Source organism: Corythoichthys intestinalis, chromosome 19 (assembly GCF_030265065.1).
Source record: "Corythoichthys intestinalis isolate RoL2023-P3 chromosome 19, ASM3026506v1, whole genome shotgun sequence".
In the NCBI taxonomy this organism is placed as follows: Eukaryota; Metazoa; Chordata; class Actinopteri; order Syngnathiformes; family Syngnathidae; genus Corythoichthys; species Corythoichthys intestinalis.
Genome location: NC_080413.1, coordinates 20954874 through 20980627, shown reverse-complemented (window position 1 = coordinate 20980627; position 25754 = coordinate 20954874). Strand labels below are relative to the sequence as shown.

The following is a 25754-nucleotide window of genomic DNA, read 5'->3' as shown; positions in this document are numbered from 1 at the left end:
TCAAGACGCTAATGTATCCATAGGTGATTACTGTATTATTTTTTTTGACTGCTCGTAACCAGCATTTTGGTTAACGACGAGTGCAGAGGAGGGGGGGGGGGGTGTGCAAAGCCCACCCTGGTGGCCTAAAAATAAAAATCATTGCATGTAATTGACTTTCCTATATATATGAATTTAAAATGAAGACTTTGTCGGTAAAATGTCTATAAAATAAACAAAAATGAAATGAACAAAACAAAATGTTTTTATAATGGGACAAAATTATTTTTCGAACACATGTGACTAGCATCTTAAAGACGGCCATTTGCTTTGCTTAGCCAAAACCACCTGAGGGCAGATTCTGGTTGGAATATTCAATCAAAAAGGATGCGGCGTCTACTTTTCCACTATGTAAGCCAGAAAAAAAAACACGCACTCACACAGCTGGGATGGCAATATGTACGAGCATGGGCTAAGAAACTCCTAACAGAGCATACATCTTGGATGGATTTTATTGCTGACACTGCGTTTCGGGGTCCTAAACATGTTTTGCCCACCCTGCCACAAAAGTGACACTACGCCTATGGACGTAGCCCGAGTTCCCCTGCAGAACTAATGAGAACAATCGCTACGTAAAACGGATTTCAGTCTTTTAAAATAACAAAACGGCCAAACAAAAAAGACTGACAACATCAAAATGCATGTCAAATGTTAGAAGAACAGTTTAATCATACATAGTCACAATTCTGCCTCCAAAAATTGAGTTTTTCTTCATCTAACAGCTGGAAATGTACATAAGGCCACCTGAAAATGTACATGACTTTGACAGTGTGACAAAACTCATATGTTCATATTTATATAATTGACAATATTTTACAATGCTTTTTTTTTTTTTTTTGCTTACAAGGTAGTAGCCGTTCCAAAATACAGCACTTTTCTGTACAAAAATATTTCTTGTCGTATCCTGTAAAGTCAGACAACTAAAGGCAGCCACTGATTTTGAGGATTTTTTTTGTAATAATTTTTTTTTCTTGTTTTAAAAGTGTCACATCAGAAAGACTATCAACAGTGGATGTTACAGCAGCTCCAGTACAAATAAAGGCTGGCCTTTTCCCCTTGGAGATTAAAAACAAAATCACATGCCAGATTATGAAGCTTTAAAAATCTTTTTTTTTTTCTTTAAAATAACACTTGCTCAAATAAAACTGTATACATAGTATTCAAAGAGGGGGAAGGAGTGATGAATATACACACGTCAAAATACACACTTTTGCCTTTTTCGCCCCACTAAAATGTAGAAGACATCCCATTTACAGCATAAACAGTTACAAATGTACAACTGTACAGAGGGAATAAAAGCATCACTACATGTTCGCAAGGCCTGTCAAACACCACTAGACATTTTTTTTTTCTCACTGAAGCTAATAATAATATTAATCAAAATCTTACACTTACTGACTGCACATATACTACATATATTCTACAATTCAAAGAAGCCATCACTACGAGTAATACAGGACAGTTGTATAGGTTTAAATGGCCCCGTCAGCATCCAATCAAAAGAGTTGAAAAATACAAACACTGGAGCATTAAAAATCTGATTTAAAAATCCCTTCTTCCCAGTAATTAATTCCATCTCATGTACAATGCTGGGATAAAGCTCCCCTTTACAATTCAGATTATTCTAAGGTGTTCTGGAAGGAGGGGGTTAGTCCATTACGGCGACCCAAAAGCAACAATTAACACACAAAAAGATGCTACACTAAACTACTATTTAAGCCAGAGATGATTATTCAGTACATTAAATTAGTTCAGAGCAGTGCTCATGTCCTACTCAGACACTTAAAAAGTATTAAGGGGGGAAAAGGGGGAGGAATTAAAAAACCTGCCACAGCACGCCACCAATGCCTCTCATCACATCATTCAATCATCACGAAGATAATTTCATTTAAAACCAAGCCGGTCTCTATCTTAATACCTTCAATTGTTAGTACCTGTTAAATTATATGTCTAATGGAAAGAAAAGGAAAAGGAAAGCCTCAGCCAGTCTGTCTTTGGGCAACCAAAACGACTCAGACTTAGCTTCTAGCTCACCAGGCAATGTAAATTGCTCTTGCTTGGGGAAAAATACAGGAAACAATGGAAGAGAGAAAATACAAGGCAAGAAAAAGGCCCCGTTTAAGAAAACACTCAATTGATTTGTTCCCCCCAGTTCAAGCAAACAAACAACAACAAAAAAAGTCTTTTTCAAAAGACCCGTGGCACCTTACACGCACTGACTTGTGAACAGTGGCATTTGCTTTAAATCAGCTGCTTTGGCATGGGGATGCTAATGTTTCAACTTTACATGGGGTCATATATAAATATCAAATTTTCTGGAGTTAAGTCAGTTCAAAAAGCAAATGGAATTTTCTCCCTCTGTTTTGTCTTTTAGTAGGTCACTTGCTGGTGAGAATTGTAAGAAGTTTCAGCAAATGTGTTTTTTCTACAAAGAATTTACAAGGTAAAAAAAATCAAATGTACAATATGAAAACCAGTCAAATATATCAGTTACAGAATTAACATTGGCCTTGTGCTTTACCCAACAAAATAAGCCTGCTAATTTATGCCATTCATAGCGAGGGCACCAGTTGGGACCTCACCAGGGGCGACACACTGGCAGGTATCAGTTGTCACAGCGTTTTAGGGTGAACTTTTTTTTTCCTTTTGGTAATTGACCCCAAAATAGGGTTGAGAGAAAATCCTAATATGCTGAGAACCTGTGCCTCTTCTTGAGGGGATTCGTGATGTCATCTTTGACTACATGAGGCCATTTGTGGGTCCGCCAATGGGTCCCAATTCAGAGCCACTTTTCATGTAGTACTTTTCCAGCTTGGCCAGAATGTGTTTCCCATAAGTGTACTTGCGCAAGGTGGCGATGTGAGGCCGGATCTATGAAGGAAAATGTAAACTTATTCTGAGGTCACTCGACGGAGGCCTAAAATTTTAAAGGGATCCACGGATAGAAAGACTTGTAGTTCTTAAAGATAAATGTTATTATGAGTTAAAATAATTTGATATTGAAACCCCTCTTTATGTTTTCGTTTTTATACAATTTGTAAAATTAGTTTAACTAGTAAGTCGTCGCCATTGTTGTTGGCGTCACAGGGCAGTGACGTCACATGGTTACACTGCCGGGCTTCCAGAGTATGACTCTAGCGACATAATCATTTAATCTGTTCAACCCTTCAATTTGAACCCGAACATTAATAAGCATGACAGCACTGTCGATATTTCACAAAACGAGCAGCAAAAGCAAAATGAACAGGAAAGACGGGATGGGACAAGACAAGAGTAGGAAAAAAAAAAAAAAAAGTGTTCTGCCAAAATGTGCCACACCGGCGAAACGTACTAAAAGTACGTACGTAAGAGGCGAATTTGACACCCAAAGTACGACCGTGCACTTTCAGATTGGTTTGTGTAGATGCATACCGACAGAACATACTAAAGATGCCTTACGAAAATACTTAAACGTAGAAATATCAAATAAAGGTGGTTTAAATATGGTACGTGACTAATGTGGTCAACAGATCAACAATCTGCTCTAAAGCTACCACAAGAAAACACAATGTTTAAAAGTATGAGAGGGAAACACATGCAAAAAGCTTTTTGAGGCAATGAAAAGGTAATAAAAGACTCAATAGAAAGACAAATACTAACTACTCGCCACTTTTAACCGATAGTCGCATGTGTTAGATGTCTCGCCGCGTATAAGGAATTGCAGTAACCCGGTAGTATTCGTCAAGTGAGTGACAATATACGTTATCACCCCAAGCGTCCATTGCACGCCTAAAACATGGCGCCCTCTGTAGGTCAAAACATGTACAAAATATTATAGATTTTTTAAATCAATGGCAATATTTTATGTTTCTAATAACATATTTTAGTAAAAGAGAATAATTGTGGCTTATTAGAGCCTACAAAAGTCTTTAAGTCCGAGGTTCCCTTTAAGGACAACAAGTGCAGACAACAACAAAACTAACAAAGATATGTTGATTTCAAGAGAACCTTTAGACGTATACCCACCTTGTGCATGATGATTTTACGCTGAGCCGGCTCAGCCATGTCTATCATTCTTTGGACAACATAGTTTGCATACTGGTCCTTCATCATTGTGTACAGGGCACTGTGGGGGCCATCCTTCTGGCAGCACACCTCATCTATCAGTAGAGCTCTCTCAGCACGCGAGGAGTGGATCACGCATTTCTCGACAACGTTACTGATAGGGAAAAGATTTCGATTTCTGAGTGATTAGCGGTTTGAAATCAAGCCACACCCAAGAATTGAGACAAGGCAGTACTCCGAAGGCAAGCAAACCCAACTCACACGATAGAATTGGCCGCTCAATCACTTGCTAATACTGTGATTTCATGGCAATCTGTAATTGAATTCTAGCACAGTGCGGATAATTACAAATTTTAAAAAGATGAGAGGAAACACAGGTGTCCCAAAAAATGTGGCATTTCAGAGTTTATGTAATAACTTCAAAAGTTTACTGTTTTATAGTTTGTATATACAGTGGTACTTCTACAAACGAAGTTAATTCGTTCCAGGACCTTGTTTTTTAGTCCAAATGGTAGTATGTCGAGCAGGATTTTCCCAAAGGAATACATTATAATTCCATTAATTCGTTCCACAGCTCAAAAACCTACACTAAATCCTTAATAAATACTGCTGGTACTATTACAAATGACAATTACACATAGCAAAACAAATAAATTACTAATAAAAACCGGAATAATAAAATAATAATTCCTGTAATAATGTAACGAATCGGGTTGTAATGTGGCAGACGTTTTTTTTTGTACCTAAACGCAATGTGTGACTGACGACAGAGTGAGAGAGAGCATAATTTAACTTTCATTTTTCCGTGTTCTGTTGTTGGGCCTCAGCTGCGGGGGACAGTAGGCAGCATGTCGTAGAGGCAAGTTCTGAAATAAATCATTAAAAACCTGACAAAACCGGCAATTTCATTGGCGATGTTACAATAATAATAATTGTCCCCTTAACTTATAAAGACTGGCGAACGGAGGCGGACCGCAGAGCTCGTAACCATTCTACGGCCGTATTGTCTAACCAGTTTACAGACACGGAGACCACGCTCATATTTCCCTATCATTTCAAACTTCATTTAAATGGTAAGCCTCACCTTTTTCCTTTTTTTCCAACACCTGCACTAACATTGTTGCAACCCTTGTTGATTTCTCTCACAAGACTATCCACCGTGCGTCCGTCTTGTGGGAAAATAAAGACACTGATGGGCTGTCATAAATCCCCGTATTTCGAGCATGTCATCGGATAGAAATAAATGGCGAGTCACGTATTACGTCGGATGTCGAAAAGATCGTGTGTCGAAGCTATCGTATGTCGAGGTACCACTGTAGACCGGTCATGGTCTTGAGACAACATTTTGAGGGTTTTGGTCTTGTCTCAGAAAATGTAACTCACCATAAGCTGAATCAACATTTTTTTAACAGCGCCCTTTCCTAAAATGGCAAATATCCTCAGTCGAAGGCATAAGGAGTTCTTCTCTAATCGTAAGAGGGTGCTTGGCTTTAGCAATAAGATTGGTCACGAGGTATGATGCTCTCAGAGCATGTTGCCTTGTTTGCTAGCTTTTAGCCACTTATTATGCAGAATGGACTTGGTTTTAGGATCCTCTTATGGTTTAGCTAGCAGGTGACCTTTACCCCGTAAAAAAGCTGTCCAAACACGTCGCCACCCGCGGCACACAACAGCTAACATTACTGTTTACACTGACTGACGCTGGACTGCTATAGGTGTGCAAACACCCCAGTAATGACAGCCAACCACTAGATGGCGACGTACACAAATATCATGTATGGGATCAGTCTCTCAAAAGTCTATCTTGGTGAGTTCTGCTTTCAGGAAAATCTTGGTCTCGGTTATTGTAGTCTTGAACACAACACTACCGTTTTACTTTTTCTCAGTGATAACACGGTCTGTTAGTTATCACTCTTGTTTTTCGATCCAGCTATACTTTAAAGTTAAAGGATAAAATCCCTATCATGGTCTTGGGATTTTGATTGGCATACAATGGTACCTCTACATACGAAGTTAATTCGTTCCACGACCTTGTTGGTAAGTCGAAATGGTCGTATATCGAGCAGGATTTTCCCATAGGAATACATTCTAATTCCATTAATTCGTTCCACAGCCCAAAAACCTACACCAAATCCTTAATAAACATGCTGGTACTATTACAAATGGCAATTACACATAGCAAAACAAATAAATTACAAATAAAAATCGGAATAATAATATAATAGGAAGAAGAATTCCTGTAATAATGTAACAAATCGGGTTCTAATGTGGCGGACGTTTTTTTGCTCTACCTGAACGCACCGCGCGGCTGATGTGTCAGAGAGAGGATGCGGATGCGGCGGAGGTCGAGTTTCACTTTCACTTTCAATGTCTTCTGGAGAACACCATCAACTTTTGTGTTGGATAAGTTGTGAAATAAATGATAAAAACCTGACGAAGCTGGTGATTTCCTTGGCGATGTTACCACAATAATAATTGTCCCCTTAACTTATAAAGACTGGCGAATGGTGGTCGGAGGAGGACCATAGAGCTGTATTGTTGAGCCAGTTCACGGACGCGCAGCCCACGCGCATCTTGCATCTTCATTTAGAAGGTAAGAGTAACCTTTCTGCTTGTTTCACCACCTGTACCCACCTTTTTGAAACCTGAGTTGATTTCTCACACAAGAAAATCCGTCGTGTGTTCGTCTGCGGTGCTGTCATGTCGTTGTATTTCGAGCATGCCGTCAGATGTAGAAACAAATGGCGAGTCAAATTTTAGGTCGGATGTTGAAAAGATCGTGTGTCGAAGCGATCGTATGTCGAGGTACCACTGAATTTTCAACATGAAACCCATTAAATTAAAGTTTTTTTCAATAGGGCATACAGATAGCCATTTTGTATTTCACAAATCTTTTGGGACACCCTGTAATTTTTTTGCTCTCTTAATCACTGCTTTTTGCATTTTGTTTGCTTTAATTGTAACACAGAAGTAAAAGATTCATTCTGCTTTTGCTACACTTCATTTCTAAACTAACCCCCCACCGTCTCAAAACAAATACTTAACAAACAATACCTTTATGATTCCAGTATTTTCTTGAAGGTCTTGTTTTCCCAAATCATAATTTACCTGTAAGAGTAGCAATGTAGTGTCTTACCTTGCAAATTTGTGTTGGCTCAAAAGAAGGACTTTCCCACGCACTTCTGCAACTATCTTGCTCTTGTCTTCTGGTCTACCGTGCTCCAGAACATGCTGGATGACGTAGTTACCATACTGATCCTGCATGGGTGAAGCAACATATAAGCAAAAGCAATGATTTTTACAATTGTAAAACAAGTAGCAGGATTTACATCCATCTGACTCTCGTGCACTATATCAAACTGGTGGCGTTGGTATGAAAGGGTTGCATGGTCACAATGGAAAATAAATGAGACACCCCCAAGTTGACTAAGACGTCATCACTGCGGAAGGTCAGACAAATCAGATGTTGCTGGTTTGCAAAATGGCCGAGCTAGCAAGAAAACCAGCAGCATCTTTGCCCCTTCGGAAACGGGTGATAGACAGGTATGTGTGCGAGAGGTAGGTATGAGCAGAAGGGAGACAACACTACTCTCGCTATTTTTTTCCTCAAAAAGTAGCAATTAGATGAGTGGACGCTGCGACTGCCACTATCTTATAAATTTGCCCTCAGGTATATTTCCTGTCAAAACTAATTCAACTTTGCATTATTTTCCACAAATGTGTGTGTTACAGTCAATTCAGTTACCAAGTAGTCCAATTCAAACAGTATTTGAGGTCGTTTATCAAACGAGTAACGTTAAAAACACCAGATTCAACAGGAGATGCTGCGAGCACACGAGGATCATCGGACAAAAGGGAAGCCTTGTTCATCTTCCATGGCATTAAGTCAGAAAGGGGGAAAAGGCAAGAAAAAAAGAGGCAGATTGGTAGATTAGAAACCCTAAAAGTAGGGAGTTTCATCTATCTTAAAATCATTAGAAAAGGTAAGAGAAAGAAAACAATGTTGACATCCTTGAGAGAGAGAGGCAAATTGCTCTGACCTTGAACAGTGCATCACGGGACACTGTATAATATGTTTTGGGTGTCATCTCCAATGATACGCCTTGATATTTCTGGATGGAATAGGTGAGGGGGGGGAATGTTTGAATATTCACGTCAGATGAAATGAAAGCTAACACAGCACATTTTTTTGTTTTTACATTTAGCAAACACACTAAGAGGCTATCATATGAGGTGTTTGAGGCATGCACATAACGATGAGTCACATTCTGGAAACAAAAAAAACAAATCTTCAATTTAACCGAAGCTTAAGAAGGTGGACTTGCTTACCTGACCCAGCTGCTCAGAATGCTGATGCAGCTCTTCCAGAATTGGCAAAGTCTGCTCTTGGGTGCAGTGTTCTAAAATCCTTTGGATTACTCTACAGCCATAAGGGTGAGTGGAGAGAACAAAAACCTGCAAAAGCAGCACCAGGAAAACACGTTTTATCTACATACAGTGGTACCTCTACTTACGAACATCTCTACCAAGGACATAGGTTTGCATAAGGACGGTAGGGACATAACACTGCCAACTTTTCAGGATACTCAAATTGTCCCCACCAGCTTTTAAGCAACCGTACTGTATATGCATGATATAATGAGTTCAGTTATAAGGTTCATTTAGATCATCTTCCCATATGATGGAAGGATAGAATTGAGCCTACCATTATTAAGTGATTTTTTCCCCCCCCATTATGTTCAAACTTACATTTACCCCTTTTAACTTGCTGAATGCACGGGTCCACCCTCACCCCGTCAAACGCACGTTTAATTGGCTGATAACTTGACCCACCCCCAACACACACAGCCACGCTCACACACAGCCCCCCCAAAAAATAATGTTGGCAACATGCCGCCTCCACCGCGCCATTTGAAGAAGGGGATATTAGCCACCAGCAGCAACTTTAAGTACTGTAAAAAGACGTCAGTGTTGTAGAGGTGGGGAACACATATTTTGCTACTGGAAGTCTGACCTGCATCCGAGTTAGCATAACATTAAACTGTGTGAACTTGCTAACCTGCAAAACTTGTGTAGGAAGCTGCTTAGAGAGAAGTGTCCTTCTGTTTGTGTTTTGTACTGTTAACATTATTTAAACTGGAGAAATCTAGTGAACTCTGCTGGAAACTATAGAACTAGAAAAACGTGAGCAAGAAGCTGCTGAGAGAGAGAGGGGTGCTACAAAACCCACAACATAATCATAATTAACTATGTACACTTAATTTTTTTTTTTGATGCCACTAGCTAACCACACTAGCGTTTCGATCGACTGGTCGATTGTGATCAATGTAATGAGCACCCCTGATTTAGCATATCAAATAATTAGGTTCATATTCGTGAGAAATGTAGCCCTGACCCCTGTTCACCCAATCTGTTTTGTCTTATTAATGTCTCATCCCAAGCAAAAATTATACATGCAGGTTTTGCTGTGAAATAGTCCCTACCAATGTTGAGACCAAACCTACGCCCTTGGTCTCTATATACGGAATTACCAGGTTATGACACGCCTCGACAGGAAAATATAGCTTCTTGTTATGAGAGAAATTTCGGGATATAATAGGCAAAAATACAGTATGGGCCGCTACTCGTACCTCCCACAGTTTACTGAACGTAACATACTTATAGCTGCTCAACTATTGGTTATTACCTAGCATCCTACTGGCATCCAATTGGCCAAGAGGGACCTCTACTATATGTGTATGCGTGTATGCGTGTCTTCATTTGGCATGAGGTGTTTCGACAACTTTACGTTAGTGCATTTAACTTTAATTCTTTGTCTTTTACAGTACGCCCAACTCTCAATTTATACAGTATTTAGTGTTCAATAATCTAATTGTAACATGTATTGTTACAGGTTTTGACGCATTTTTATGCTTTATAAAAGATTTAATAGTATGTCTGAATTTTGGTATGCTTGGAACGGATTAGGGCATTTACATGGAAAACGAGTCTCTACTTACGGAATTTTCAGTTTACTAGACAACTTCTTCAACCAATTAATTTCGTAAGTAGAGGTACCACTGTTTAGGGTTGGGTGATTAATCGATCATATAATTTTTTGTAAGGACAAATTTCTAAACTACATTTTTTGTAGCACCCTAATATGTACTTATACTAGTTTTTGGTTCGTTACATGTAGATCTAATTGGGAAAAAAAAGAAAAACTCAATTCATGTTACAGGTGGGAGTCGGACTAGGTGGGAGTCGGACTATTTCAAGTGGACCGCATGCCTGATTAGACCCATTTAAGGACACATGAGGATTTAATTGTAATTAACAGAATACGCATACCTGGCCCTGGAAGGCATCTATGATGAACTGCAGGGCTTGAGGCTGGACACACTCAATGCATTTCTGTACCACATGATTTCCATTCTGATCCTTAACACACTTTAAAACATGGCCATCCAGCTCGCGAACAATGTCACTCTGAAAACATAAAATATTTTTTTTAATTTATTGGGGAGGCTGAAATCCTTTTAAATTAATCTAACAGTTTAGAAATGAGAGGCTAAAGTCTGTTGAACGAGGTACAGTGAACTGACTTTTAAGAAAATCTCACTTACAATTACCTGCTGGTCAGAAGAAATGGACTCCAAGGCTTTCTGAATTACCCGGCATCCATACATCTGTAAAGCCAGTGGGAGGACATGGCCGCGGATACGAGTTGCCAAGGCCAGCTTCTGGTCTGCACTCCCAAACTGCACCAAAGAAATCAAGTCAAAATCTAATACGATGACTCTTCCAAAAGTAGAGATTCAACAATTAACATAATCAAAGCCTACCTCAAAGAACTTCTGGATGACATAGTTCCCAAACACATCAGTCATCAGCTGATATGCTGCTTGTAGAATTTCTCCAAAAACCATCTGTCTCTCTGCAGGACTGGCTCTCTCCAGCTTTTGTTGGATGAATCTGTGAAAAGAGATTTAGCAACATTGTTGTTTTCATCAACGTTGACGATACCTATTATTTCGTCGACAACCAATTTTTTCACGACAATGACTAGACAAGAGCTTAAAAACGTGTCTTGGGAGACCAAAACATAACTAGACGAATGCCAGTTTTTGTCTGACGAGACGAAAATGCGCCATAGTTTCAGTCACGTGTTCATTCGTGTAACATTTTTATGTGTCGTTAGCCTGCATCGTAGCAGTGTCTGGTTGTGTCACTCATGTGACGCGCTGTGCCCCCCCAACTCACCAGTGTCCTCTTCAGGTTTGCTTGTTTTGAAACACAGAGTAAGATTGTTTTTTCTTATCTTTGCAAGAGAGAATATACAATGTTGCTTTAGCCTTTAAAGGTCTGTGCCGAGTGATCATCACACACTAAATGTAACTTGTGTTAGCATAGTATTCACGGTCGTGTTAGCAATAGGCTATAGCTAACGGCCAGCGTCCTCTTAAACTCTTGGAAAACTTTTTTTTTTTTCTTTCTTTACATACAACGTTGCGTCCAAGTGGGTATAATTTATTGAAAATAATGTACTTTTTTTCCCTGCTGAGTGCATTTTCACCAAGTTGGCGTTGTCCTTGTAGACGCTACAATATGTGCTGGTCTGTCAATGTTCATTCAAAATTGTCGGAAACATTTATTTCTGGACTAAAACTTGAATTTTCCAGACGGAAACATTTTGAGTAAACGTCAACCAAAACTTGACGAAGACAAACACACTTTGAAATTACTAAAGACTAAAAAGTATTATCGTCCAAAAGACTAAGATGAACATTAAAGGGCTGCCCCCCATAAAACAGTTTTTTTTTTTTTTTTTTTTTTTTTAAAGCAAAACCTCTTTTCCTCAATAACACAGTTATGTATCAGTTTATTAAATCAGAAAGTTGATTTCCCTAACCTCGATCCATGTTGGTCTTGAGAAAACTCCACCATGTGTCCAGGCAAGTCTCGAAGTTGAAGGTTCGGGAAACGGTTGTTCCTAAAGTCTTCCAGGAGTCGACTGCGGCCGGATGGCATCACGTCAGATCGGCTGTAGCGGGGCCGAGATGGGGGGAAGAGCTGGCTGCTGGAATTAAATAGGCTGGATGTTCCACCGGCACTGCGGTACTTGGCCTCAGCTCCAGGTGCTGCAGAGATGTAACGCCCGCTGCCATTTGTCAAGCCACCTGGGATTACAGGATAATAGCCATGACCATAAACTGGAAATATTACTGCTTGACGCAGCTGTGTATCAGCAAAAGCTATTTCAGATTTTGCAGCCAAGGGAAAAGCATATAATGTTTTACATCATTTTGTCGTCGATATTAATTACCTACCGGTTTCTGACCAAGGCTACGTCTACACTCGGACGGATAATGGCCTTAAACGTGTAATTAGTTGGACTATACAACATGTCGGCTACACTAGTATGCCTATTATCCGGATTACCGGTAGTTTTTAAACGGACAATGTAGGCAGGTAATGTTACCCGCCGCCCACGCGCCGCCTAATATGGACTGCCGTCTCCATACAACATTCGGATATTCAGGAAGGGACGTCATGCAGTCGCTATTTTTAGTGCGGCATGACAGCATCGTAAACAATGGTGGCGGACGGTCACGACGTGGCATTCCTGCTCCTCTTTTCTTTTCCACACATTTTTCTTGAACATTCAAACTACGGTATCAATAATGTGCTTTAATTCAGTGCCCATTTAGGTTCCTCCCATCGCGGATGAGGTGGAGATGAGCGTTTTTTACAGAGCTCGTCTCCAGAGTTGTCTCCGATCAGCCAGCTGCGGGGTGGCCCCTCCCACCTCAATGCCAACCGAACATGAGTACTGTATATAAAAATGCGTAGAGGAAAAAAACACCCCAAAAAGTGACCTGTGTGGTACCCCCAGTCAAAGAGGCGCGCGATCAGTTTATTTCCCAAGACATTTCTGCCTGTCAAAACTGTTGCCACTTCCAGGATCGCCACTTTTCTGCAAAGGCAGTCCTGGTTGCAAGAAATATACGCAGTGCCACACCTTATGCTTCTATTTGTTATTTTCCAAGTGGTGAAAGCCCAACTGGGGATCGATTGTAACATCCCAAGTAATGATGTCAGGGTTTCCTTGTTTTTTAAGATTTCAATCACAACACCTGCTCGTAAAAGCCGAGAATGCTCTTCCTTACACTCTCGCTCCTGCGTGATGCGTTCAATTGCGATCACGAACAGTGATCACAAAATAATAACAGTCTAGAAAGTGTAGTAATTTCAAAATTTGCCGCGGGTGAGGAATGAGTTTCCGGTTCAGAGGTAAACCGCGTGGGCAATGACGTAACAGATGAGGCTTCTCCTTTTTACGCATGCGTAGTTTGCGCAAATGCAGGCGTACCTTGCAGAAGCGGGAAGGCCCTTAAACGCACCTTAAATGAAGTGGGGACAGTTATAAAAATAGTCGGCAAAATACCCTGGAGAAAATTATCTGTCTTAGTGTAGACGTAGCCTCAAAGGGACGGATAACACCGTGTGTAAGATGGTTGTTCGAAGTATTTAAGTATGAAAATTGAAAATGCATTTTAATTCTGGTAATGGGGAAAAAAAAGGCAAAATATAACACTGCTTACGACAACATCCATATTGTGACATCAGCTATACCATACACATACACACTGATAGGACTCGAGCACAGGTGATGAGTATTAATGATGTCATGCGGAAGGGCGTGCAAAATGGAAAACTCGCATTTGATTGGCTAACTAGTAGAGGCATTGGTAAAATGTCTGCACACGCTAAGGGTGGCTACATCCTGGGCTTTTATTTAAATATGACTCCACTACTATACATCAGTAATATTAAATTCTGTGTTTTATTAATGAATTTAATCATAAATGTAGAAATACACTGTATTCATTTAAAAATATCATCAATTTGAATTGCGGTAAATGTATCAATGTCAAATACCTTGAGCTCTTGCAAATGGTCAACGTTGAAATTTTACTTGCATCAGATATCACATTGTAAAACGGTACAAAAATGTTCTCTTACCGAGGTGAAGACTAGAGGATGACCCGTGAGAGGAGGACAGAGAAGGTGGGGGAGTGAGAGGTGAGTGGCCAGGGGTGAGTCCAATCGGGCTGGGTGAGGAGGAGTAACCCAGACTGTTGTAAAAGGGCTGGCCGATGGGGGTTAAACTACTGCTGCCACGTTTGTAAAGATCAGAACTTGTCAACAGGGAATCCCTGCGAGACACACTGCTACTGGTAGAGCTGGATACTACAAGGAAAAACCATAATACAGCGCTGTGGTGAGGGGATTGTAATAATACTGAAACATCACAACAACCTGGAGTTTTGTCCACAGACCTGAAGAGCCAAATCCTCCGAGAGCAGAGGCCAGACCCACGCCGAGCGAGTTACCGGTACTGCTGAAGCCAAGCGAGGAGCTCTGAGGTGGTGGTGGAGCTGATGTATGGGAGAAAAGTGAGCTGCTCTGCGAGGTGTTGGGGACTGACCCGGAGCCGTAAAAGGAATTTGATTGCAAGCCGCTGCTCTGTGGCGGTGCCTGCTGTTGCTGCGGCTGAGGTTGGGGTTGAGGCATGGAGCGGTACATGCCGTTTGTCGGAGGGCCAGACATGTTGCTACCAGAACCTGATGCAGAGACCGCAGCTGCTGGTCAGAAACAGTAAAGACAGTGATGAGGACAGAGAAAAACATGCGGATGCATATTGAATCTCTGGCTGATTTGTGTAGTTTGTAGGCCTGCAGCTATCGATTGTTTTAGTAGTTGATTAATCGATGAACTAGTTAGTTCGAATAATCGAGTAATCGGATAAGGAACATGAAAAATTAAAATACCTGAGCTGAACCTCAAACGGTATAAAAAAATGAGGATCTACCGTATGTACAACAAAAGAACAATTGGCTAACTTACAAAAGTCCGCTAGCTTAAATGCTATAAAATGCTAAGGGTTTTTTTTGTTTTTTAAACAATGCTCTCAACAAAAGGTTGAAACACATATTCCCACAAAAACGGCTAAATATATCTATAAACAAAATTACGAATGCATTAAAAAACATTAGCTCAAAAAAAAACTTATGTCGGTTTTAACAGGTAGCAGTTGGATTCAGCCATGTGAAATGAGGCAGACCAGAGGGCAGTATATCCACCCTCATCAATAAAACTAAATGCAAACATTGTCAAAATAAACCATTACAACGCCACTTTAATGAAATGAATACTCGAAGCAATAAAATTTAATTTGAAATTTTTTTTCTAATTGAATGCTCGAGTTAATCGATTAATCGTTGCAGCACTAGTAGTTTGAAAAAGATGTCAAAGTTTTAAAGAAAGAGCTTTTCAAATCATAGCTAACATGTTTTAACATTTTTCTGGTGTAAAATCCTAAATATTTACAGAATGTAAAATTTTATCTGGATAACGAATATTCAAACGATGTCCTCTGAAAGTTGATAACATAAACTCAATGAGTTTACCAAGCGTCCATTTACAGCTAATGCTCTAAAATTACTTACCAGCCTGTGCTGCTGCAGGATTGATGAGGAGAGGAGTCTGAACTAGACGAACCGGTCCACCGAGGCCAGTTCGAGCACTAGGTCCCATCACCAGGGCCCCTGTTTGGTCGTAATAGGCTGCAGGGGCCAACACTTGATAACCTGTATAAGAAAGCAAATTGCTCAGCAAAACAATTAAAATGTGTATTTTATACACAATGGTGGTATGAGGACATGCACTAACCGGGCATCCCTGTGTATGCCAGTGCGGGGTTAGCAGCTGCTGCTGCCGCTGCAGCCAGAGATTCCTGCTGACTTTGTTGACCTTGGCCAGGTGTAAGAGGACGCTGGTTGTTTCCTGTGCGCATTACCTAGTTGCATAGAGGATAATGTCATTTTCACACGGTTGTAACTTATCCACAAAAACAACACTTTTTTCAAGCTAACTACACTGTAGCTCTCTTTGACAACAAGATACGTTAGCTTATGTTGCATTTGTGTGAGCTCTTGGACAGCGTTTTAATGGTAGTCTAAAGCGCAAGGAAGATACAGTACATGAGCACATCATGCTTACCTGAGGTTGGCCTGGCCCTGGTCCCTGATTGGATGCTTGTTGATTAGCAGAGTGATTGGCAGTAGATGCAGCCTGTTGTTGGAAAAGATTGGCTGGGTACACACCCCAAGGAACGCCATAATATTGAGGTGGAACTACTGTGGGTCCTGTAGTGTGGGTTAGAAAGACATTGTAGTACATCAATGTTGATAGTTGTTTCCAAAAATTTGGAAAATAAATGTCCATGTCAATAAACACAGCATGTCATGTGATCACCTGCGAGCGTTGCGGCTGCTGCCAACCCTGCTGCAGTGTATGGATCAGCTCCAGGGGGCGCAGCATTGATGATGTAAGGGTTTGGCACAAATGCAGGAGCAAGGCCAGCTAAATTGAATTAATAGGAAAAAAACAGTTAAAATTCCTTCAGTGTGGTCGAGTTTAGTAAAGTATAGTAATCTGGTTTGTGGTTTGCACAGCCAGGTGTGAAGAGGGGAATAACAATAAAAGCTTCATAAACTGTGTGAGGTCAGGGGTTTTGAGTTCAAGATGACATTTACCGATTCCAGAGCATCAAACGCAGAGATAAGCAACTTTAAATTCTACTGGCCAATGAAATCAAGTTTTTATTTTTTTACAATCACTTTTTTTTTTATTCATCTGTTACTTTGGTGCCAATTGCTTTGTTTAATAGAGAATAAAAACTTAGATGCCTATCAACCTTAAGTGCACCAAACAACTTCTCTGTAGAATCGAAGATTTAAAAAAATAGGTGAAAGAGGTGAAATAATTTTCGTGCATCCTGAAAAAGTTACTTACCAAGGTGCTGCTGCTGTGCCGCTGCCAGGGCATACTGTTGCTGCTGGGCTGCTGTGAGTTGCTGAACAGTCAGGGGATTTGACCTCTGAAATAACTGCATATGTACCAACAACATTCAGTGCCTATATAGAACTTACAATTAACCGTTCTTTATTTAAAAACACACCTGCTGCTGAGAGCTGTAGTCAAACAATCCTACTGGGGCTCCAGAGGAGTCAACCTGAATCTGGTTCCCTGGATATTCAAACTGAAGTGATTCTACGCCAGCTTGTTGCTCCATGCCACCCATGTTTTGGGCTTCCTGGTTCTGAAAGTCCTCCACCGGTCCCTTGTTGTGGTTCTGTTGTTGTAGAGCATGAGCGTGAGCATGGGCATGAGCGTGTGCATGGGCATGAGCATGGTGCTGGCTCATTATCTCCAATCCTGTCTGGTTAGGGCCCATCCTTTCCACTGCCTCAGTTGGAGAAGCTTGACGGCTTCCTGGAGTTGGGCTGAGGTGCATATAAGTTAGGTTAGGTCATGGGCATTCAGGGATTTATTACAAAAAAGTAAATCAATAAGTTAAATATTATACTAATTTCAATAAAACATACTTGAAGTCTTTGCAGTCCCTGTCCATGCCATTTAGTAAACTTCTTCCATTGGCCTTTGCAGGATCGCTGTCATCTCCCACCTTCATCTCTGAGCTCTTGTCTTCCTCAAAAGGAGATACTTTCTCAGGGCCGTCGTTCTTTTCTCTACCATCCTGGTCAGCATCACCTCCACCCTGCATTACATGTAGCAAGAAGAAAGAAGATCAAGGAAGACTGAACAAGTATTGGGTACAAACTAGACATGTACCGATTACCGGTTTTAAAGTATAACGTGGTACAAAAACATCACGGTTGCAAAACCGCAAAAACTTTCCGTCATACCGTCCTTGCGGTATTAGCTATTTTTCATGTCCCAAAAATGCAGGTAGAATGCAGGGCTCAGCCCTCCCCCACTGGTTGTTGTTCAGTGTCAGTGAGTCAGCTGTGTTACGCGATGGCTGAAGGAGGTGAAACTCCTGAACTTTTTCCCCCCATCGAAGAAAACTAAATGGCTGGTATGGGAATACTTCGGCAACAGAAAAGTTACAGAAGGCTGCGGCTTAGAGGAGGAGGGCCAACTGACATGAAAAACAAGTTTTCGGGGGTGGCTGCCGAGGAGGCAATACCTCCAATCTGATTTCGCATTTATACAGTAGTAATGGATATTAAACACACTGTCATGAACGTTTCCCCACCAGCTACCAGAGTTAACTCCTGCATGTTTAGTGTATCTAGCGGTGGTAAAACGTGTTTTTTCTCTCTCTGGCACAGTGTCTATGTTTCATTTAGAATATTTCAGTTTTTGTTTTGCTTTTTTTTTTTAATTTATTTTATCTTAACATCTTACTTATGTTCCAAATTGCTACTATGCTGTAAAAATCCTGTTCAATGGAAAAAAAAGTGTGTTTTTTAACCCGGATATTTCAAAGTAACACACTTTAGAGCTGTAATTGCAATACTGTGATATTTTGGCATAAGGTTATCATACCGTCAGAATCTCATACCGGCACATGCCTAGTCAAAACTAAAATGCCAACAAGAGAATGATACAACACGAAAGTCAAAGGTCACTCAACCTGCCCACACTTAGTGAGAGGCATGGTCATAGTGTAATTGAGTTAAGGTTACGGACCAGTTAGGGTTCAATTTAAGGATGCACTAATACCAGTGTGATGAACTTTTATGTATTTGACATCAGACAATTCTTTGGGCAGCTCTAAGTCCTAAGAAAGACTTAAGAGTTTGTTCGCGGCAATTATTTTAGTTTTCATTTACACAGAAATTATTGTATGAATGTTTTTGTTAATTATTTCATTGCCATTTTCTCTTATAGAAACAAAATATATTTAAATTGGTACAAATGGACTTCACGGAGCCATGCTTTGCCAACAGCAAGATATAATGCATGATGGCACACATTTTTTAAGTGCATCACCTCCGCTACTGTAATTTTCAGTTTCACAAGAAATGTTTAATATACAGTGAAATCACTGTTGCAAGCTGAAAGTAAATGATCTGATAAGAAAAAAACTAATTAAAATTAAAAGGTGGAGTGGCCAATATATGGACTTTTTTTCAACATCGGCCGTTTCACAAAAAAAAAAATCGTCCGATTAACAAAAAAATAAGCCGATAAAAAAGGATTTTGATCAGGCATCTGTGCGGCCGCCGTTCACAGACTGTCGGAACCCGGAAGGACCCCACAGCAGCTTGAAGGCAGACCGCTACAAGAAGCTTCAGGCTTGCTTGTTTTATAAATATTGTAAGATTTTTTTAACCTTGTACGACAGAATATGCAATGTTGCTTTAGCCTTTTAAGATATGTAACTCGTAGCTTTAATGTAGTATTCGCGTTAGCATTAACTTTAGCATGGCGAGCATCCTCTTTCTCACTCTAACTCTCACTTGTTTACATCTCGTTGTGATGTCCTGGTGGGTTTAATTGTTTGAAAATAATGTACTGTTCTTGCTGAATGTGTATAATCATAAGAAGCGCCCCGCCTGTTTGTTTGGTAAGACTAAATTAATCCTTTAAGTCTCAGGTCATCATCGTAAATTTGAAGCTGTTGAAACTTTTTAAAAAATTGCCCTTATAATCTACATGCCTTAAAAAAAAAAAGGATATTGGCCTCAGAATTCGGTTTACAAAGTCAGCTTTGGCTATCGGCAAACAGCGGAAATTTTCTTAGGTATCAGTATCGGCATCGACATTTGAAAATCTTAAAATCTTTTGACCTCTAATTAAAATTACAGTTGCCCTAAAATAAAAGTGTCCTACTTTAGTGAAACCTATGCCATGCAAATGAAGGCAGTATTGTTGAAAAACCTTTGTTAAAAATTTAATATTTTCATAACAACTGCAAGATGTAATGGTGTCATCTTTCATCGATATCGACAAGTCTTCAAATAAAAGTACTTGAACACTACTTTTATTTTTTTAATGGCATCAGAGCATCCCTGGTCGAACTAGCTAACTTGCAAGTACATTTCAACTCACATAGCCACCATTCCTGTAACGGGCGTCCATCTTATCACCAGGAGATGAGCTCAGGACATACTCCACCATGCTCACACCTAAGCCACCACCCTCTGAGCGAGGTGACAGCACAGAATTGGCATCGCCGTTTCCATGGAAACCCTGACCTGGGCGTCGCTGGACCATAATTGGCTGGGAGACTGAATGGTCTAAAAATAAAAAATAAAAAAAATAAAGCTAGAAAAACAACACATCCTGGCCATATTCATTAAATGATAGAAGAAATATAGTTTTACAATATCTTAATTTGAAGGGCAAACTGATAAGAGGGAAAAAAAAAACGACAAAAAGAAAAATTTGTTGTGAGACAACCAGCATTCAGCGGTGGACCAGATGTTAAACTGCTCTAGACATAATCTAATCGTATTTTTGTCGTATTACCACATATTTTAACGTTTGACATCATTTTTACTTTTATTTTTACTATCATTGTGCCATTGTTTTAATTAGAAAAAAACTGCAGTAAAAAAGATACAAGTGACTCACGTGATGACCCCCATGCATTGTCCCTCCACTCCTCTCCAAGAAGCATTCCTTTTCTTCCATCCTTTGCCAGCTCATCCGAATCCCAAAGCTTTTTTGCTGGCAAAAGCTTCAAACAAAATGTGCATCAGTGAGATTAATATACTGTGTGCTTTAAAGGTGAATTATTACAGTCTGACAGATGTGTAAAAATTGGCCACATGGTATTTTCATCTAAATATATTAATCCCAAAGTGAGAAGCAATCATGTTTGCTCATTGTAATTGTTACATCTGGTTAAAAAAATAACAATGTTCACCAATTTATTTTTATAGATTAGATACAAATCACAACATGGGGAAAAATAAAAAAGGCATACCTCTGCAATTCCTCTAGATTCCAAAGCGAGAGCTTGAAAGTCGTAGTTCATTTCATCTACAGCACGGACCTTAAGGAAAAAAAAAAGAACACAAAAACAGTATTATATTTTTTAAAAAAGAAGGGATTGTCAAACAACTAAAGGCACTGAGCTCTACTCGGTGAGCAGAAAACACAATGAGTGAAAATGAAAATTTTCTTTACTTCAGACCCAGGGCATCCACATTACAGAATAAAAACAATAATTTTAGACCTCAATGCAGAAACTGATTTGCGATCATTAAAACATTTAAGTTCACCCGTGGTATTTGTGGCAACTTGAGTATGTATGTACTGTCATGCAGAAGTTTACAAAATAACGACCAGACTAGTAAATGTCAACTTGTATAGATGTTGCTGTGAAAAGAAAGCCTCATACGCAAGCCACTGTACGTACTGGTAAACTTTGGAGCAGTGGGTCTTAACCTTGCTAAGTGTACTGAAACTCACAAGTTTCATATGTGCATTCACTGAACCCTTTGCAGTTAAATACTAAAGCTTTTTTTTTTTCAAATTAAAAACTGATATAGCTAAGCTATAGCAAGCCAACATCGGAGTGAATTCCCATTCAAATTACTTCAAATTTCAAATATACTACCAATAGTTGTGCCTTTTGCGGTTGATTTTCACGTTGGAATTTTGGAAAATGATTTTTTTTTTCATGTCTACATTCTCATTTTAGTGTTGCATCCTTGCATCACATACCATTTTCATTGCGTAAAATGTAACACAAATGTTTTTTTTAATTGTTATACCTCGTACCAAGTGCAGGTCAACCTTCCACTGAGCAAACCAGTTACTCCTCCCTAAATAGTTGGGGAGTTCATTTTGTCTACACTTATATATTAGTTGAATTTTTCTTTTATAACACATGTCTTTGAAAAAAGAAAAAAATCAACTAATCAATTACTCCTCCCATTAGATAGAGGGCTAGCAGTTGAAAGAAATGGAATGAAGCCTGTGAATTGGGGTAAAACGACACTTTGCCTTTAATCAGTGTACGAAAACAGCGGCCCATGTGTCGTAACCTTCGCTGAACCCCTTAGACTGACTCACCGATCGAACCCAGGTTAAGACCCAATGTTTTAGAATCTTGTCGTACAGAAGACATAGAAGACAAATTTGTTTTGAAACTATATCCTAATAAACAATAAGAATCACAGAACAGCTCACATTTTACTTTGGATTTCGTACTTTGTGAATGATGATTTCTGTCTTTAATCGACAAAAGATGATTTATCAGAGTTTATCAAAATGCTACCTGATCAACATGATTGGGGTCCCCGGTTGGCCACCGGTGTTTGCTCGGCGCACATCCTCCAAGTTGCTCCCCAGGTTGCCTCTGAAAGAAGTAGCCAACCGTAGCATCATCCTGCGAGCGGCCGCTTAATGGAGGTTGCGGCGTTCCTGGTGTAGGGTTCCCGGCCCTATCCATGCCCTGTAAATGGGGGCCTCCGGAAGCCTGGCCAGCTACAGCAGCTAAAGGCCCTCCACTGTGAACCCTGACACCTCCAGCCTCAGGAGCACCATTTGCATGCAGCATCCCACCTCTCGTCTCCTGCCAGGCCACGTCATTCATACCTAGGATGCTGCATGGAATGCTCATTCCACGGGAAAGCCTGAAGAGAACAGAGTTTTTGTTCCATCGACTTATAACAGACAGAAATACAACAGTAGACATACATACAAAATCGAATACAAGATTCAAAGCAACATTTTAACTTGATCTGACCAAAATCTTTTATTACTGCTGTCAATAGTTTTGTGGTATAATTAGGGTTTCACTATGTTAACGAACAGACGACATATATAATTTTATATTACTAGTGGTTCACTTGTCTTCCTTTTAGTTTTGAGGTTGTGACTTCATAACTCTTCCTGCATGCTTACCATCATCGGAGCCCGATTTTTGACTCTTTCTGATTAATTAATTGCGGTCTCATTGTGCCCAAAGGTTACGGTTTAGCAAATCGAGGGCATGCACACACAACCTTCAGCCTGTTAGTGTGCTGGGGCACACTCGTGCTTGTTGAGGAATGTTACATTAGTGTGTTTTTTACAAATTACAGTCAACACTGAAGGCTGTGTAATGGCTGTGATGATTTGTGCTTCTCAGAATTTTATTTCAGTTGAACCTTAAAGGCAAGCGATAGTCAGAAGGAAGGGCTAGTGAGCCTTAGCCTTTTGAGCAGAGCAGCATCTCTTAACAACTGTTGTCATATTGCTTTATGTTGTCATTTAAAATCATCAGGAAAATAAACATCTTGTTACATATAAATTTCGACACGTTCGTGCCATCAAATTAGACTGAAGACTTCATTTTTGTGATAGACGTTGATAGTGTTCTCTGTGATGGAGTATATAATTCCTTTGCAGCAAATCTGTATGCAAACTATTGGATTCCCTTTCTGTGTATGTAAGGATTTGATAAACTTACTTCAACCTAAAAATACACTATGCACATTTCATCTTTGTTTTGATAGATTTCAATGTCATTGTCAAAAACTCTGTCAAAGTACCAACTTTGGTACTATTTTGACAAATTCCATAAATAAATTCCTGCTGTGCTTATACAGTAATTTGCAAAGGTGTTGCTAATATTTAGAAAGCCTTACTATGATGGAGGGAAGCAAAACATCAGAAACAGGGCACTGAATCGATCGAAACTGGACTTTAGTCGTCCTGGAAGATGCTTTGCCTTTCATGAGATGTTTTTCCTCTCATGACAATGAAATGACATGGATGAATAAGAGTAGTTACAGGTACACCACCTTTACAAAATTATTATACCACAATTTCTCCATATTGTTTATGGCTATGTAAAGTGAGAAGTGTTCCCTATATCATACTTTTCTGTTTTATCGAAACCTCATTTAAATGGTTATATAACTTGCTATATTTACAGTCTAATGACTATGGCAAAAATGTTCCCAAAATATGAAACAATATCAGACTGTGTGACACATGTATGGTACGTACAGATACAGCTCGGTAAAAGACTAAAAATAAAACAGACAATAAACGTGTAAATGAAGAAAAACGAACAAAACAAGTGTCGCTGTTAGCGTTCGTTGTTAGCTTCGCTCGTGATCTCACAAGCGGCGTTGTACCACCGAAGTACTGAACCGCGGGTGTATAAATGTGTAATTGCTCCATATTACCACAAAGGACTGCGCAAAGTGACAGTATTGGCTGAGTATTATTGATTTCTAAAACATGTTCAGTGATTTTTATTAGGGTAAAAACAAACCAGGCTATTTCGACAGACGAGCTAAGTAGCTGCTAACACAAGCAGCAATTGTGTTGTAAGCTAACAGAGGCTAACTTAGCAGATGACCGGCGAGTCATTTTCGTTAACAGGTCTGCTTTGTTTAGTTTTTAACTTTCATCCTAACGTACAATGTAGTTGAGCATGTTTGTTGGCTTTATTACAAGAGGCAACAGCAAGCCCCATCGCTAACCAGGAACACTAGCCGCGTCTGGCCTGTTTATTATGGATGGTCTGCAATTGACATCAAAGTTTACTTCAGCTATCAACACTATAAATTTTTACAGCGATCATTTCATGCAATTTCCCCTTAAGAGGTGAGCCTTTGTGTGGTTTCTACAGTATATTTTGCAGCGGGCAAATGGCTGATTTGTCGCATTAGGTGCTGTGCTAAGTGCTAATTGTCAAGTTGGTGTTGTGTTCGAGCTCAAACCAGCAAGCAAACACTCAGCGGCTAAACAACATGGCACCCCTTCAAGTTCCAAACAGAGGGGCCTTAACCGCTAAACAAAAGGGGAAATGCTCGCACAACGGCGGCGGCGTGTAAAACACACGCGGTGCCGCTTTTCCCTGTCTGTCAGCAGTGAACAAAGAAGCGAAAAATACTCACGCGTTTTCCTATCAAGAGAGGCTCCGGGCTTGAGGCACGCCGTAAACCAGATTCTATATTGTTTTGTTTCCTTGGAGAGAGCGCTGATTTTTGCAAGGCTTTGATAGCCTCGGCTAATAGTCGGCCTGTGCTACCGCCCCCTACATGTAAATAGCGGAACTGCACCTTCGTACGCACAGCAGTGTAAAGTCAAGCATCTCCGAAGGGAGGGGCGTTGTAGCACAATTTAGTGATCCGGTTCGTTTTGTTTGACTCATCATAACAGAGTAGAACCGTCCGATTCCCAACAGCCCTTTAATACACACCCTGCTTTAATTAAGTACACCGATTTAATGCACCTCCTTCCCGTCACCTCAAGTATTCAAGTAATCAAGGTTAACAGTATAGTAAAGCAACTGCCTAAGCGTCTTTTGTGCACAATTCCTGACCTAAACAATTGATATAGATCGTTAAATTACGATTTTAATTTACAATAAATAAGATACGTGTACAAACTATGTGTCATATCTTGAAAAAACACCTCAAAAGATCTGTATACACAACTACAACAAACACACATTGGGTATAAGAGACAGAAGATAACAGGTACAATGTTGCTGTATTTCAATGATTCATTTCCCATCTTAGATAATAGTACCTATAACAGATTTTTGCTTGTAGGGAACACCTATTATGCCATCAAACCTTTGAATAGCAACTGAATAATAATCCAGTCTGACAAGTCTTTCTTCCATTGAATGAACGTTTACTCTAAAGACAAGTTAAATGTTTAAACTAAATTTCAAATAGATACAAGATTAAACAGCACAACGAAGTTGTCAGTAAATTTGTAAACATTCAGGTGTTTATTTGGGAGTTCTTTGGCATCCACTGAAAATTCCACCACGCAGGGTAGAGGAAGTCTGGGTTTTTCTACTTAAGGTTCTGACCCCTTGACCTCACCCTGACCTGAAAACACATGGCGGA

At 39.9% G+C, this 25754-nt stretch overlaps 1 protein-coding gene across 5 annotated transcripts; it reads right to left on the bottom strand.

Moving 5' to 3' along the window:
- Positions 1-683: 683 nt before the first annotated feature.
- Positions 684-24940, bottom strand: pum2 (pumilio RNA-binding family member 2). 5 transcript variants are annotated; one of them, XM_057822431.1, is made up of 23 exons: positions 24789-24940; positions 22172-22529; positions 20873-20941; positions 20518-20623; positions 19993-20180; positions 17517-17689; positions 17090-17414; positions 16924-17017; positions 16384-16491; positions 16129-16274; positions 15799-15925; positions 15576-15716; positions 14406-14711; positions 14089-14316; positions 11975-12242; positions 10908-11037; positions 10689-10823; positions 10414-10551; positions 8413-8538; positions 8124-8195; positions 7220-7341; positions 4045-4237; positions 684-2910 (listed from the first exon to the last, which is right to left on the bottom strand). In XM_057822431.1, exons 2-23 carry the CDS (start codon positions 22514-22516, stop codon positions 2779-2781), a joined length of 3672 nt encoding a protein of 1223 aa, XP_057678414.1. In that variant the 5' UTR covers positions 22517-22529; positions 24789-24940; the 3' UTR covers positions 684-2778. The 5 variants fall into 5 exon arrangements, with proteins under 5 accessions (XP_057678414.1, XP_057678417.1, XP_057678415.1 ...); XM_057822434.1 differs by having other exon boundaries at positions 10695-10823; XM_057822432.1 differs by having other exon boundaries at positions 14406-14708.
- Between the last annotated feature and the right edge of the window lie 814 nt (positions 24941-25754).

Excerpts from the sequence above, each read along its gene's own strand:
- pum2 (XM_057822431.1), bottom strand. The coding sequence starts at position 22,516 with ATGAGCATTCCATGCAGCATCCTAGGTATGAATGACGTGGCCTGGCAG. Across the intron at positions 20,181-20,517 it reads CAATGCATGGGGGTCATCAC|ACCATTCAGTCTCCCAGCCA; the intron begins GTGAGTCACTTG and ends TTTTATTTTTAG. Across the intron at positions 11,038-11,974 it reads CAAGACCAACATGGATCGAG|ATTCATCCAACAAAAGCTGG; the intron begins GTTAGGGAAATC and ends CTCTTTTCACAG.